Here is an 11,644-nt window from a genome sequence, read left to right on the forward strand (position 1 = left end):
ATTAAAGTGAATTGCTGGATAATAATTTGTTTTCCATGTGTTCATGGCATTCAAAAATATGCATCTAATTCAATTCAGGTACCCCACAGACTGTGAACCTCCTTCTTTTTGCATCGATATTTGAAGCTTTTTTCTTCTTCTTAACTCCAACTCCATCACTGTTTGAATATTCCCACAAGAAAGATCCTACGCAACTGTAACAGACCCAGGATCTGAGCCTGTTGAGCAGATTAAATATTCCTGTAAAATACAGGGAAATGATGAGACAGAAGACTGTTGAAGTTTCTCAAAGCCTCGCTTCAGCCCTATTTATTAATACAAGGCAAGAAGGCAAGTTTTTTTTTCATAGCACAATTCAACACAAGGTAATTCAAAGTGCTTTACATCAACATTAAAAGCAGCAAGACACAATTAAACAGTAAATAACAAATAAAATGATAAGAAAAGAGGTAAAATAATAAAAAGCACAAGTTGTTAAAAAGTAAGTATTTAATTTAAGAGTACGCTTCAGTAAACACTAATATTTCATTAATGTACAATCACATGTATTTTCAAATTGCAGCATCGCTGTTCTTCATATGCAAAAAGAAATATACAGTACCTATAATAAATTGACTTAATGTACAATGACCTTAAAATTGTTACTTTCTATACAATAATGGCATAAATATAGTGAGCGTCTAAAATGATTCACATGGACCCCACAGACTGTGAACCTCCTTCTTCTTGCATCAATATTTGAAGCTTTTTTCTTCTTAACTCCAACTCCATCACTGTTTGAATATTCCCACAAGAAAGATCCTACGCAACCATCAAAATATTTCCATTCAAATATAGCAAGTGTACATTTTTTGAGGGATAGTTACTGTACAATCATTTGCCATTTAACATTTATTCTTCCAATGTAAAGTTGAAACTTTACATTGGAAGAAAAAATGTTCAAATGTCCCTCAAATATCCCAAAGTAAGTTAATTAACTAATGTTTTGTGTGAAACCAGGATTGAAAAGAATATTCACAGTGTCTGGAGATTTTGGTGGAGTCCACTTTTTAATAGGATGTAATGTTTTCTGTGTTTGATTCTGAGGGAAGTCAAAAGTATTTAGATTTGATTACATCACATTACAGATAATAGTGTGTTAAATCTTTATTGTTGTTTTCTCGTATGAGGAGCACATTCTTCTTACATACAAGAGCTCAAATCAGTGTCAATTTGAATATTTATTTACATCAGAGCAGCGCACCAGTCATATAGTAGCCCCGCCCTTTCCGGTGTGACGTCAGCCGGAGCAGCCAATCACCTGATGAGCGTGCAGCCTCTTCCTGGATTACCGGAACTGCACCTGAAGCGTGGCAGCTGCTTGTTGTGTACAGTCGTTGAAAACAAGTCATAAACACACGATTTATCGGATTAACTACATATGAACTAACCATATGTTCAAAGATATCAAAAGATGCTCAAGGGTAAATCCACTCCGTGGACGTAGAGGTTATATCAGTGCTGCGAATAAGTCGATAGCATCGTGCTTAGTTAACTATTTTAAGAAACATCTGAGTAAACTTGACTTTTTGGAGGTAAGAAAACGAACTAACTGTTTTAAATCAGTGTTGACTCTTCTAGATTAAAATGCCTAATTTTTACATAGAGAGTTGAAATTTACATGTGTTATTAGAAGCTATGCTGGGAAAGCTTATTACCTTTTGAGTTTACAGATGTATTAATTTTATTTATAAAGAACACGGACAGTAATGCAAGTTGTTCTTTAGAAAAAGAAATACCTTCCTTGCATTTTTTTTTAAAATTATTTCAATGTAATAATCAGCATGCACGAGAAACGTTACTGGCAAGTCTTATTTTCATTCATTCATTCATTAATGTAGGACTCAAGCATACTGAAATAATTTATTTAATAAGCTGATGACCAGCATTTTCATTTAAAAAGGCACTCGCTGTCCTTGGATTCCTTTTTTTTTTTTAATCTATTTTATTTAATTTCTTTTTAGATTTTGAGGTACTTGGAAGGTTTTTTTTGTAACAACTTGGGGAGCTTGTCATGTTTATTTGCACCAAAGGTCACACCTAAAATGCCTTTTTTTCATGAGCACTGGAGTGTATACTGTGTGTACATGGGAAATGGGCATGTGTATTACTATTTCTATTGCTATGTTGTCAGAAAGTCTCAAATCAGTTAAGTCCTGCAAGTTATGAAGTGGACTTGTAACAAGGACCTTGCATTTATCCTAGTTGACTTGAGCAAGTATTGACATGCATTCTGAAGCCTGAGCACGTCATAAACCACCTCTGATCCTTTTTTTTTTTTAGTATTTAGTGCGTGCTAATGTCGTCTCCATCTCTAGTTAATGATGTGCAAATACTGGACCATCCATGTGATATAAAACAAATCACGATTCACCTGACCTGGATGCCTTTGAAGTTGGAGATGGTTTTGTAGTGGGTGGTGGTCAGGAGGTATCATGGGCATGCTGAGCACTCAGCAGCTGCAACATGAGCGCTAGTGCCCTATATATCCTTTCCCTTTTCTATAGATTTTCATTATTTCGTGCAACAGAAGCTTCTGTTTTGAGTTGGACCCCACTGACCATCCGCATCAATGAAATCACAATGTCTTGTTCTTGTGAAAGTCACTCACGTTATTGCCTTAGGGGTCATCACAGGTCTACTTGCTGGCTTATATCTTCTACCATTTAACATGCCACAGATTCAGAGGTTTTATTTTGAGGCTAATCACTGAATATTTTCACTTGTGTTGTCTCAGAAATGATCCGGTTTAGGTTGTCACAGGCTCAGCGTGTGCAATTTAAGAATGTCAAGTTAACTGTGCTGATTTCAATGTCACAGAAACACCAAGTATTTTTTTTCTTTCTTTTCACTTGAGTAACAATCACACGACTCATTCTGGCCCTTCAAAAGTGACCAGTATCATCCATAAATAGCCTTCTGAAGAGACTTTTTTTCTTCCTGCAGGTGGCAGCGCTCAGCTGAGGTGCTGATTATGGACGACTGGACTGCTGACTTGGAGGTCGACGTTATATGCTCAGATGACGATTCTACAAGGAGAGGCAAAAGTTTGAAGCTCCCTCTGGTCAAACCCGTGTGTGCCAGTAAGATGCACAGCATATGCTGTATCTACATTCTTCTGTCATACTAAAAAACATCACCAAATAGGGTTTGACATGAACTCATTTCCTATCTGTTTATGTGTCTTCCTGAGACCTGGGGACATATGTCTCAATTGATTGCTGAGGATATCGGTGCGTTATGGACTGCCTCCGGAGATGAGCAAAGCACTCCGGTGTAGGCTGTTTTGAAAAAATCGATTTTCCGATTCTAAATCGATTCTCATATTAATTCCTAAAAATCGATTGGTATGTCTAAAGATTGATTTTTATTTTTTTAATTTTTATTTATTTTTTCATCATTACATTACAACTTTTTGTATTTTTTTGTTTATGCCCCAAAAAGTAATGTTTTGTTGGACACAAGAATAACTGGTGCCATGTTTCTGCCTTTTAAATATGTTTAAAGGTATGAAAACATTAAAGCTTTCAGTTATAATTACATAAATTGTCTATATTTCATTACTTTATATACTGTCTTGGGGTTACATTTGCATAAAATGCTAAAAACCAAATTCTTAAAAATGAAAAACCGAAAAAAAAAACGATCGAAAATTGAAATAAATTCAAACGGAATGTAGGAAAAAATAAAACCGATTTCATCCAGCCTCTGTTTGCTGCCCTGGATCTGTTTGATAATTCTGCCCCCCACGATGTTTCTGAAAGCCGTTCTATCAGCATTCTGGGAGCTGATTGGTTCTTACAGCCATCATTAGCTGCCAATACTTGTTGTTGAATCTCAATATAAAATTAGTATTAATGTGTTGCATAACTACACAATCATATAATTCATGCAACAACTCAAAGTATCAGAGTAAACTCTATTTGTGGTTGTGGTCAGCATTTTTCTCCATAATAGGTTTGGCATTTAAATGATAGAGAAGTGAGAGGCACTTTTGGCAAATGCATCGTCAGTTAGACGAACCATCAGGGTCAACGGACTGCAAAACACGGTTATCTATTTGATCCTGCTTGACTTCATCCAATGATGACATGTCCGGCTCTGAGCTTTCACTTTCCAACTCCACCTTTCCACCTCATCTGCTCCCAGCCATATATTCATAGCAGGTCCAAATGTCTTCTTTAGTGTACAGTAGGATTAAAAAAGATTACATAAACTCTCCTTGACTGATAGGTTGTCGTGTCTGGTCGCCCATAAAGTCCAAACATGAATGTCCAGGTCTCAGGAGGGTACATGACGACGTCTTCATGTGTAGTAGTGCTGCTCATGACACAACAGGCTCTTTGGAGCAACCTGGCTGTGTGTTGCACACATGAACATAGTGTGACTTGAAGACATGGATGAAGTCTTATCCTGTTTTTAAGTTACCTGGAGGATTACAGTAAAAACAAATGATACTGTGTCATGTAAACGCCTCGTCCTAATTTCCAAGTCATTTCTGAACCTCTTTGGCTCAGATAATTAGAAAATATTCTACATATATGATCAGAAACCTGGATGCATAATTGGCCATGTCATAAATAGGCAGGTTGTGTAGAAACCACATATGATGAAGAGGTGTGCGCATATTTTTGTCATGATGCTTTAAAAAAAAAAAAAAAAGATGTATGTAGGGGATGTTTTTGAAACGTTCATTTATTTTTTTCACATTCTTAAATATCATTACAAATCCAGTCAACACTTCTCAAACTATAAAACCTGCATTGTTACTGTCACCAAGAAATGCATGTGTTGCTTATCTAATAATTGTAGAGCGGAAAAGCGGATATGGGTTTCACCAGAGCTGCAGAATGTGTCTGGAGAAGATCAGAGAAGCCATGCTGCATCACAGATGGCAGGAGGCAGCGGAGTATATGGCGTGTTGCTCCCAAATATTAGAGTGCAAATCTGAATACAGAGTACCACCCAATAAAGTGGTAAGTTTGTTTGTTATTTGTTTTTTTCTGTGTCTCATGTAACCAGTGCTGAGCCTTGAACACAAAGTCTAAATAATGCCAGACATCATTGCCTATCAGAGCCACAGCTCAGTTAAATAGAGATTGGATGTACAGAGAGGAGATCCAGCACCTCACAGTGGTGTTCAGCCAACAACCTGGTGCTGAACACAGAGAACACAAGGAGGTCATTGTGGACTTCAGGAGGTCCAGGAAGACGATCACGCCCCCATTCTCATAGAAGAGGTGGAGCGTGTGGACAACATCAAGTTCCTGGGCCTCCACATCTCATCTGACCTTTCTTGGTCCACAAACATAACCGACCTGGTGAAAAAAGCAGAACAAAGGCTCTTCTTCGTCAGGAAGCTGAAACGTTCTGGACTCTCATCCTCCTCATGAACTATTACAGGGCCACCATCGAAAGTATCCTCTGCCTCGGTGTGACAGTGTGGTATGGGAGCTGCACGGCATTGGAGAGGAAACAACTGGCACGGGTGGTGAGAACTGCTCAAGTTTGAATTATGGTTCTGCGTTAAATCGACGCAGAGCCTACGCCGTAGGGTACGCAGCGACGCGGCGACGAGCACCCTACGGCGTAGCCTACGCTGTAGCCTGACGAGCACCTCCCAAAAATTGTAAAGGCTGATTTAAGGTTCTGCGTTAAACCAACGCCGTCCCTACGCCGTTGCCGTGACGCCGTCGTGAATCCTTCGGATTTCTCCGTCACTCCATTTCCCCCCTGATACACATACACCCCCCACCCCCCCTCGAAGCCACACAATAGCTCTCATGTACAGTTCATTGTTCAAATTCAAATCAATTTTAAAAGACGGAGAAATTAGCTTTCTCGGTTCTTGTGACTGCCCCGTTGTGTAAATTTTACTATTGTTTCCCCGGAATGTGTGACTGACTGTCTGTGTTTGTATGTATGTATTGTTGTATTGTTTTTGTGCTGCCATTTTGGCCAGGTCACTCTTGAAAAAGAGGTTTTAATCTCAATGAGTTTTTTACCTGGTTAAATAAAGGATATATATGTATTGTATTTATTGCACTTAATTGCATCGTTGCTGTTGTTCATTTTCTTCCCCTTCATTGCACACGAGGACTGCATGGAAATTTCACTGGACTTGTTCTGCTACAATAAAGACTTCTAATTCTAATTCATTATTAACTGTGTTTGTGTTTTCCTAAGGGAAGTTTGACGTTTCATCTGTGATATTAAGCATCTTTGTAATTCACCCTCCAGCTTATTCGGAGAATCAGCACTGAGATTCTTCACCATCATCCCAACACAACGATGGAAGACTACAACGTCGTCTATGAACGTATGAAGCATTCAGGATTTAAACATTACTTGATGGTACGTGAACATGCCAACCTGACTGTAGTGCACAGGTTTGATCTTTATTTTAATTTTAAATGAAGCCTGTTTTATCTGTTTTTTCTAGATTTCTCTGGAACACGCGTTCCACCTGATGCTCCACGGTAAGATCAAAGATGCAAAGCAGAAGCTGTGTGATGCTGAAGGCTGGAAGTACGGGAAGGAGTCAGCCATTCAGATTCAGAACACTAGACTGATCCAGGCCTACAGGAGTTTACTGGATTACATCATCTGGTGCGACACAAAGAGCAGTCTCTCTAACAAGGGTAAGGAGATGCTCAACTTCACAGAGCATCTTCTCAAGAGCATCCGTTTTTTTCCTGTGAGACAAGTTTGCAAGCTTTTACATGGTGTTTTACTGCCACCTAATGGGCAAACAGAGTAACTGCATGTGGATTTACCAGGAACCAGAGTAGCTAAACATGAAAAATGAGCGGGTGTGTAATTATATTATCAGCGTTGAATCAGATCTTAACTGCTCATTGTTATGGGATGTTTGCCTGTCTCTTTTCAGATTATTTTGACATGCAAAACGCACTTAATTCCTTCAGAAAAGCCTCTGTCAATCTTAAGGAGATTTTGAAACATCCAGGTGTTTGGGATCCCTTCATCCTGAGTTATGTTGACGTAAGCACTCATTCCTTCATTAAATGTATATATTATATATATGTATATACTCTTCAGAGGCTTTACATCACCACAGATCAAAATGACAGCATTTTCATGCAATAATGCAAAACTGTTATTGGACACTAGGTTTGGTGGTAGGTACCGTGTCTGGGAGCTTCTCTGTAATCACACTGAACTTTGATTGGGAAACTGGGATGGTAATACGTTAACTACTTACCATTATTGTTAAAAGCTGCAGTGCAATAGACTTACTGTTTGTTTCAGTGTTGCAAATCTTTGTTTTGTGGACTTCTATTTAAAAAAACAAAACAAAAAACAACCACCTTTTTGTATTTTTCAAACCTAGCTGATCTTCCAGGGAAGCTGTTCATCAGTGAAATGAAACAACCCTGAATCTTGTGTTAATGCACTGCTCTCTTGGCAGATGCTGGAGTTCTATCAGGATCACGATGAGGCTCTCAAAGTCCTAACTGACTATGCATTAGACGAGAATTTCCCCCCAAATCCAAATGCACAAGTCTACCTGTACCGGTACCTGAAGCAGCACGACGCTCCTCAGAAGAAACAGATGAAGGTGCTAAAGGTATTCCTACTTTGATCTGAGTCATTTTACTCCCTAACAAAGGTTTATACTCAATACCATCTAGTGATAGACCTAGGGTTGATTTAACTTTGCGATATTCATTTAATTGCCATTTTTCTGTAAACGCATATTCTGTTCTCATCGTTTTGTTTCCTCATGTGCTTTAGCTTATTTCATATTTTGATTTAATTTTCCGTGTCATATTAACTTTGTGCACATAAATAGCTTATATTGGATATATTCTTAAAAGTTGACTTGGTTTTAATGTCATAGAACCTCCATTCATTAGTCCCCAGTCACGAGTTGATGCTGGACTACATTTCCTACCTGCTTCAGGCAGGTAAAAGCATATTTAATTGTTGTTATTTAAAAATTGTTAAGGTCATGCTACACACACGTACAGTAAAATTAAAACAAATTTTTTTAATGCCATATCTTTGCCTGTAAAATTGTGATTTTTGTTTTTCATTGCTTTGTCATCTGATGTTTCTTGTAAAGAGAAAAAAGCGAGCGCCCAGAAAGCTCTAGCAGTCATTTTGGAAATGCTGGACTTCGCTTGCTGGAGGACCAACCTGGACCTGTGGAGGAGTCTGCAGGGTGTGATTCAGAAACTGCAGATGGAGTACGAGTAAAATGGTTATAGAGTTTGAAATTATATATTTATTAAACTCTCAGCAAATGCCAGTAGTTTTACAGATGTTAAGCCTTTCTGGATATTTACATATTTTTCTTTCTTTAAAACAGAGATAACTTTGAGAGCATTGTTCGTGAGACAATGGCTTCAAGAAAAGACTGGTGGTATGCGCTGCACTTCACAAGCTTTCACGGCAGAAAAGACTCCAAGGAGAACCCCGAGCTTTTGGAAGTAAAGGCATCGCTGGCAAAAATCCTCTGTCCAGGTAAATGGTTTGCATTTATAGAGACTGGGGGCTCATTGCAGCTGACACATGCATGAAGTGGATAGATCTTTGTTTTTTGAGAGTTTTTTTTTTTTGTTAAAACTACCAGCATCCAGGGAATGAGTCAAGCATTAGCATTTGTTCTTCGCAAGTATTTTCATCTGAACTTTCTTCTTTACTTCCAGTTTGCAGATTTTAAGTTACCAGAAAAGAGGTCTTTATTGATTTTAAGTGATCAAATTGATGACGATTCCAACTTTGTTTACCAGAGTTGGCTTCCAGCTTCAGGAACCAATTCTCCCAATCAGTGAAGGATTTATGGTTTCTGTTATTTAAGAGGCTGTCTTTTTGATGTTCCACCTCGAAGCCAAATATAAAAGTGTTAGCAATGGTAAAAAAAAAATATATCTGGTAAATTAACATCATTTAAAAGCTTTTTGCTGGTCCAAAAAGTTCTGTACTGCTTTGTTTGAACAGCAGAGAGCATGCCCCGTATGTAACATAGATTGATGAGTGGAAACTACATCTAAAAGCGTCACATGAAGTTTAGACCCTTTTTGTAATTAAAAAAAAAAAAAAAAAAGTTTTTTTCTTTTTCACAGATCGAGAACTCAAGTACGCTGCTGAATAAGGGAGGGTGGAGTTAACCTGTCATCGGAGCAGGTGTCCCGCGGTACTCCACGAAGGTCCTCCTTTACACTTTTTTTCCAGTAAGACTTGATCTAGCGTGGAAATATTTGTAATTCAAGGGTCACAGTCTAGAGTCACAGAGTGTTCCTGAACTGCTGCAAGCTGCAATGTCCACTAAGTGGAGATCTTGCTCTCTATTTTTGTACGACTGCTTCGACCACCTCATTTTGAAAGAGAAGGAGTAACTCTGAAAGCCAGCGTTCACACTGACTTGAAGGTTCCTGTAAATATTTTGATAAGAGCTGAATCTCCTTCTGATTTCTTGACTGTAACAGAGGTGTTTTCACATCTGCAGCGAGTCAGCGCGGCACAAAGCCCGGGGATGTTCTCCCCGTCGTGTAAGGGGATTCATGACAGATTTTGGGCAGCATGTTGTGCAGACGTGAGCGACAGACAGTTGGCAGCTGGCTGCTGCAGCGTAAAGTCCCAGTATGGGTCTGTTTTCTGTTAAATGTGTCTTCAGTCAATTCACAAAATCACTGTATGCTCCGAAGGCTCAGAAATATGCACCTTGTTTATATATTTATTGACAAAAATAATTAATTATTATACTGTAAGGGCTTATTCCCGTGAGTGTTTCACACTGAACCATGAAATAAGGTCTTAAATTCAACAGCATGGCAATTTAAGAAGTGAAAGTGTTTGTAATGATTCTGTTTCATCTCACCATGTTGTTGGCCGTGCAGCATCTCAGTCAGTCACACTGCGTGTGCTGCTCTGCAGTCGTTACATAAACCAAAGCCCAGAGCTCTTTCCCCACAACAGGAGCAGCTGGTGAAGGGATCTGGGAATACACAACACATGTTTGAGAATTCAGAACTGGAGGAGCGGCGAGGGTTATCAAGTCAGGAGCTGGCCGCTGCTTTTAAATGTGCCCTGCCCGCCCTGCCTTTTTATGTCTTGAAAGTGTTTTTTCCTCCCGAGGCTTTTGAATTTGTTTTAATCATCTGCACAGATGTTCCAAGTTGAGTCAGTCATTGCACTCCGTTGGGAGTCTGAGTGACAGCTTCCCTCCTGTACCCTGACCCACTCACAGCTCAAACCATTAAAGAGCCTTGTTCAAACGTAGATTCTTGTCACATTTCTTTTTTCATTAAATTCTAATTACAGAAGGAAAAGTCTCTATTGTGCTTTAGTTTCTCCCAAACCTTGGCAGTATAACAATGTGTCCGAGCTTAGACGTTTCTGTAATTGCCTATTTGAGTCGTAAACAATAGAAAGTGCCCCCCAACGCCCCGTTGTTGCTTCCTGGAGCAGCTGCTTGAGTCTGGGGGAGGTTGTGCCGTATCCTAAGAATATCTTATCTTCCAGTAGTGAGCTGCCTGCCCCACTAAGACAGTCAGGCTGTCTTAGGATAGGGCAGCACACTTATAAATAATGTCCTTTTATCAACCAAAAAAATGAAGAACAACGAGCTGGAAGGAGAGGGAGAAAAGACAACAATGTACACTCACAGGGGTTGATGAGATGGAGCTGTGAACAATCAGGGAAGGCAACGAGAGGTCGAGAGAAACTGTGTGTGTGGAACTATAAACTGTCACATTATCAGTCACATGACTGGAATGGGCTAAAGTTTTCTTCTTCTTTTTTCCCCGTAATGCATAGCGCCAACACACCACATGAGCATCAATGCCTCATATCACCTATATGTTAGTGAAGGGGAGGGTGGTTTTCTCTTATCGTCGACTGAGTCTACTTAAAATTCAAGGTCCAAATTTAACTGCAGTTGGGTCATTCAAGGTGAAATCGAGGTGTTGCAATAATCTGATCAAAATCCAGTCCTTATACCACCTTTAAAAGAGCTGCCCGTGAACAAATGCCTACAGACCTCAATTAACTGACATGCATTGTAAAGAAAAGTGGATAAAGTCCTTCCACACCAACATTAGATACTGATGTGGTAGATATGAAGAGTGCTTCAAATTATTGATACTGTACACTTGTTAAAACAAGCTAATTATATTATTTCCCAATGCCCAATGTGCATGGAGTGTTTCCCTAGCAGCTCAGAACCAGAGTTGCATCCTGTAACATCACTACCCCATCGGAGGACGATCCCGTGAGCCATGGCGCCACGACAAAATGAAGTGTATTCTGCAGGATGTGGGGGACCACAGTTCCTCAGAAGCACAACTTCCTGAGACATCTAATGTAATGTTATAGGAATAGTCATCAAGTTTGAAAACATTTTTAAATTTTGAGGAAGCTGGTGCAAAAGTAAAATATCAGTCTTCACTGCATGATTCTGGATGTGATTTTGAAGGAAGATGCTGAAACAAACCATCAGAGAACAGTGGTTAAGTCCTGATGGCTGGTGCACTGTCCCCGTAAATACAACAACAAAAATCAAGTTCCTTTTCTCAAATGCAAATTTCTGACCCAGTGTTGTCCAAAATCATTTTGTAGGTACTGTTTAAGGTTACTTTAA

At 39.2% G+C, this 11,644-nt stretch overlaps 1 protein-coding gene across 2 annotated transcripts; it reads left to right on the forward strand.

The window, feature by feature from the left end:
• The first annotated feature begins 1,337 nt into the window (after window positions 1–1,337).
• On the forward strand, window positions 1,338–11,053 carry taf1a (TATA box binding protein (TBP)-associated factor, RNA polymerase I, A). Of its 2 annotated transcripts, none has more exons than XM_061746546.1 (11): window positions 1,338–1,574; window positions 2,986–3,122; window positions 4,852–5,015; window positions 6,280–6,393; window positions 6,482–6,680; window positions 6,929–7,041; window positions 7,469–7,627; window positions 7,901–7,967; window positions 8,126–8,249; window positions 8,372–8,526; window positions 9,129–11,053. In XM_061746546.1, exons 2-11 carry the CDS (start codon window positions 3,014–3,016, stop codon window positions 9,155–9,157), a joined length of 1,233 nt encoding a protein of 410 aa, XP_061602530.1. In that variant the 5' UTR covers window positions 1,338–1,574; window positions 2,986–3,013; the 3' UTR covers window positions 9,158–11,053. The 2 variants fall into 2 exon arrangements, with proteins under 2 accessions (XP_061602530.1, XP_061602531.1); XM_061746547.1 differs by having other exon boundaries at window positions 7,469–7,618.
• Window positions 11,054–11,644: the final 591 nt, after the last annotated feature.

Source organism: Cololabis saira, chromosome 18 (genome assembly GCF_033807715.1).
Source record: "Cololabis saira isolate AMF1-May2022 chromosome 18, fColSai1.1, whole genome shotgun sequence".
NCBI classification, from domain to species: Eukaryota; Metazoa; Chordata; class Actinopteri; order Beloniformes; family Belonidae; genus Cololabis; species Cololabis saira.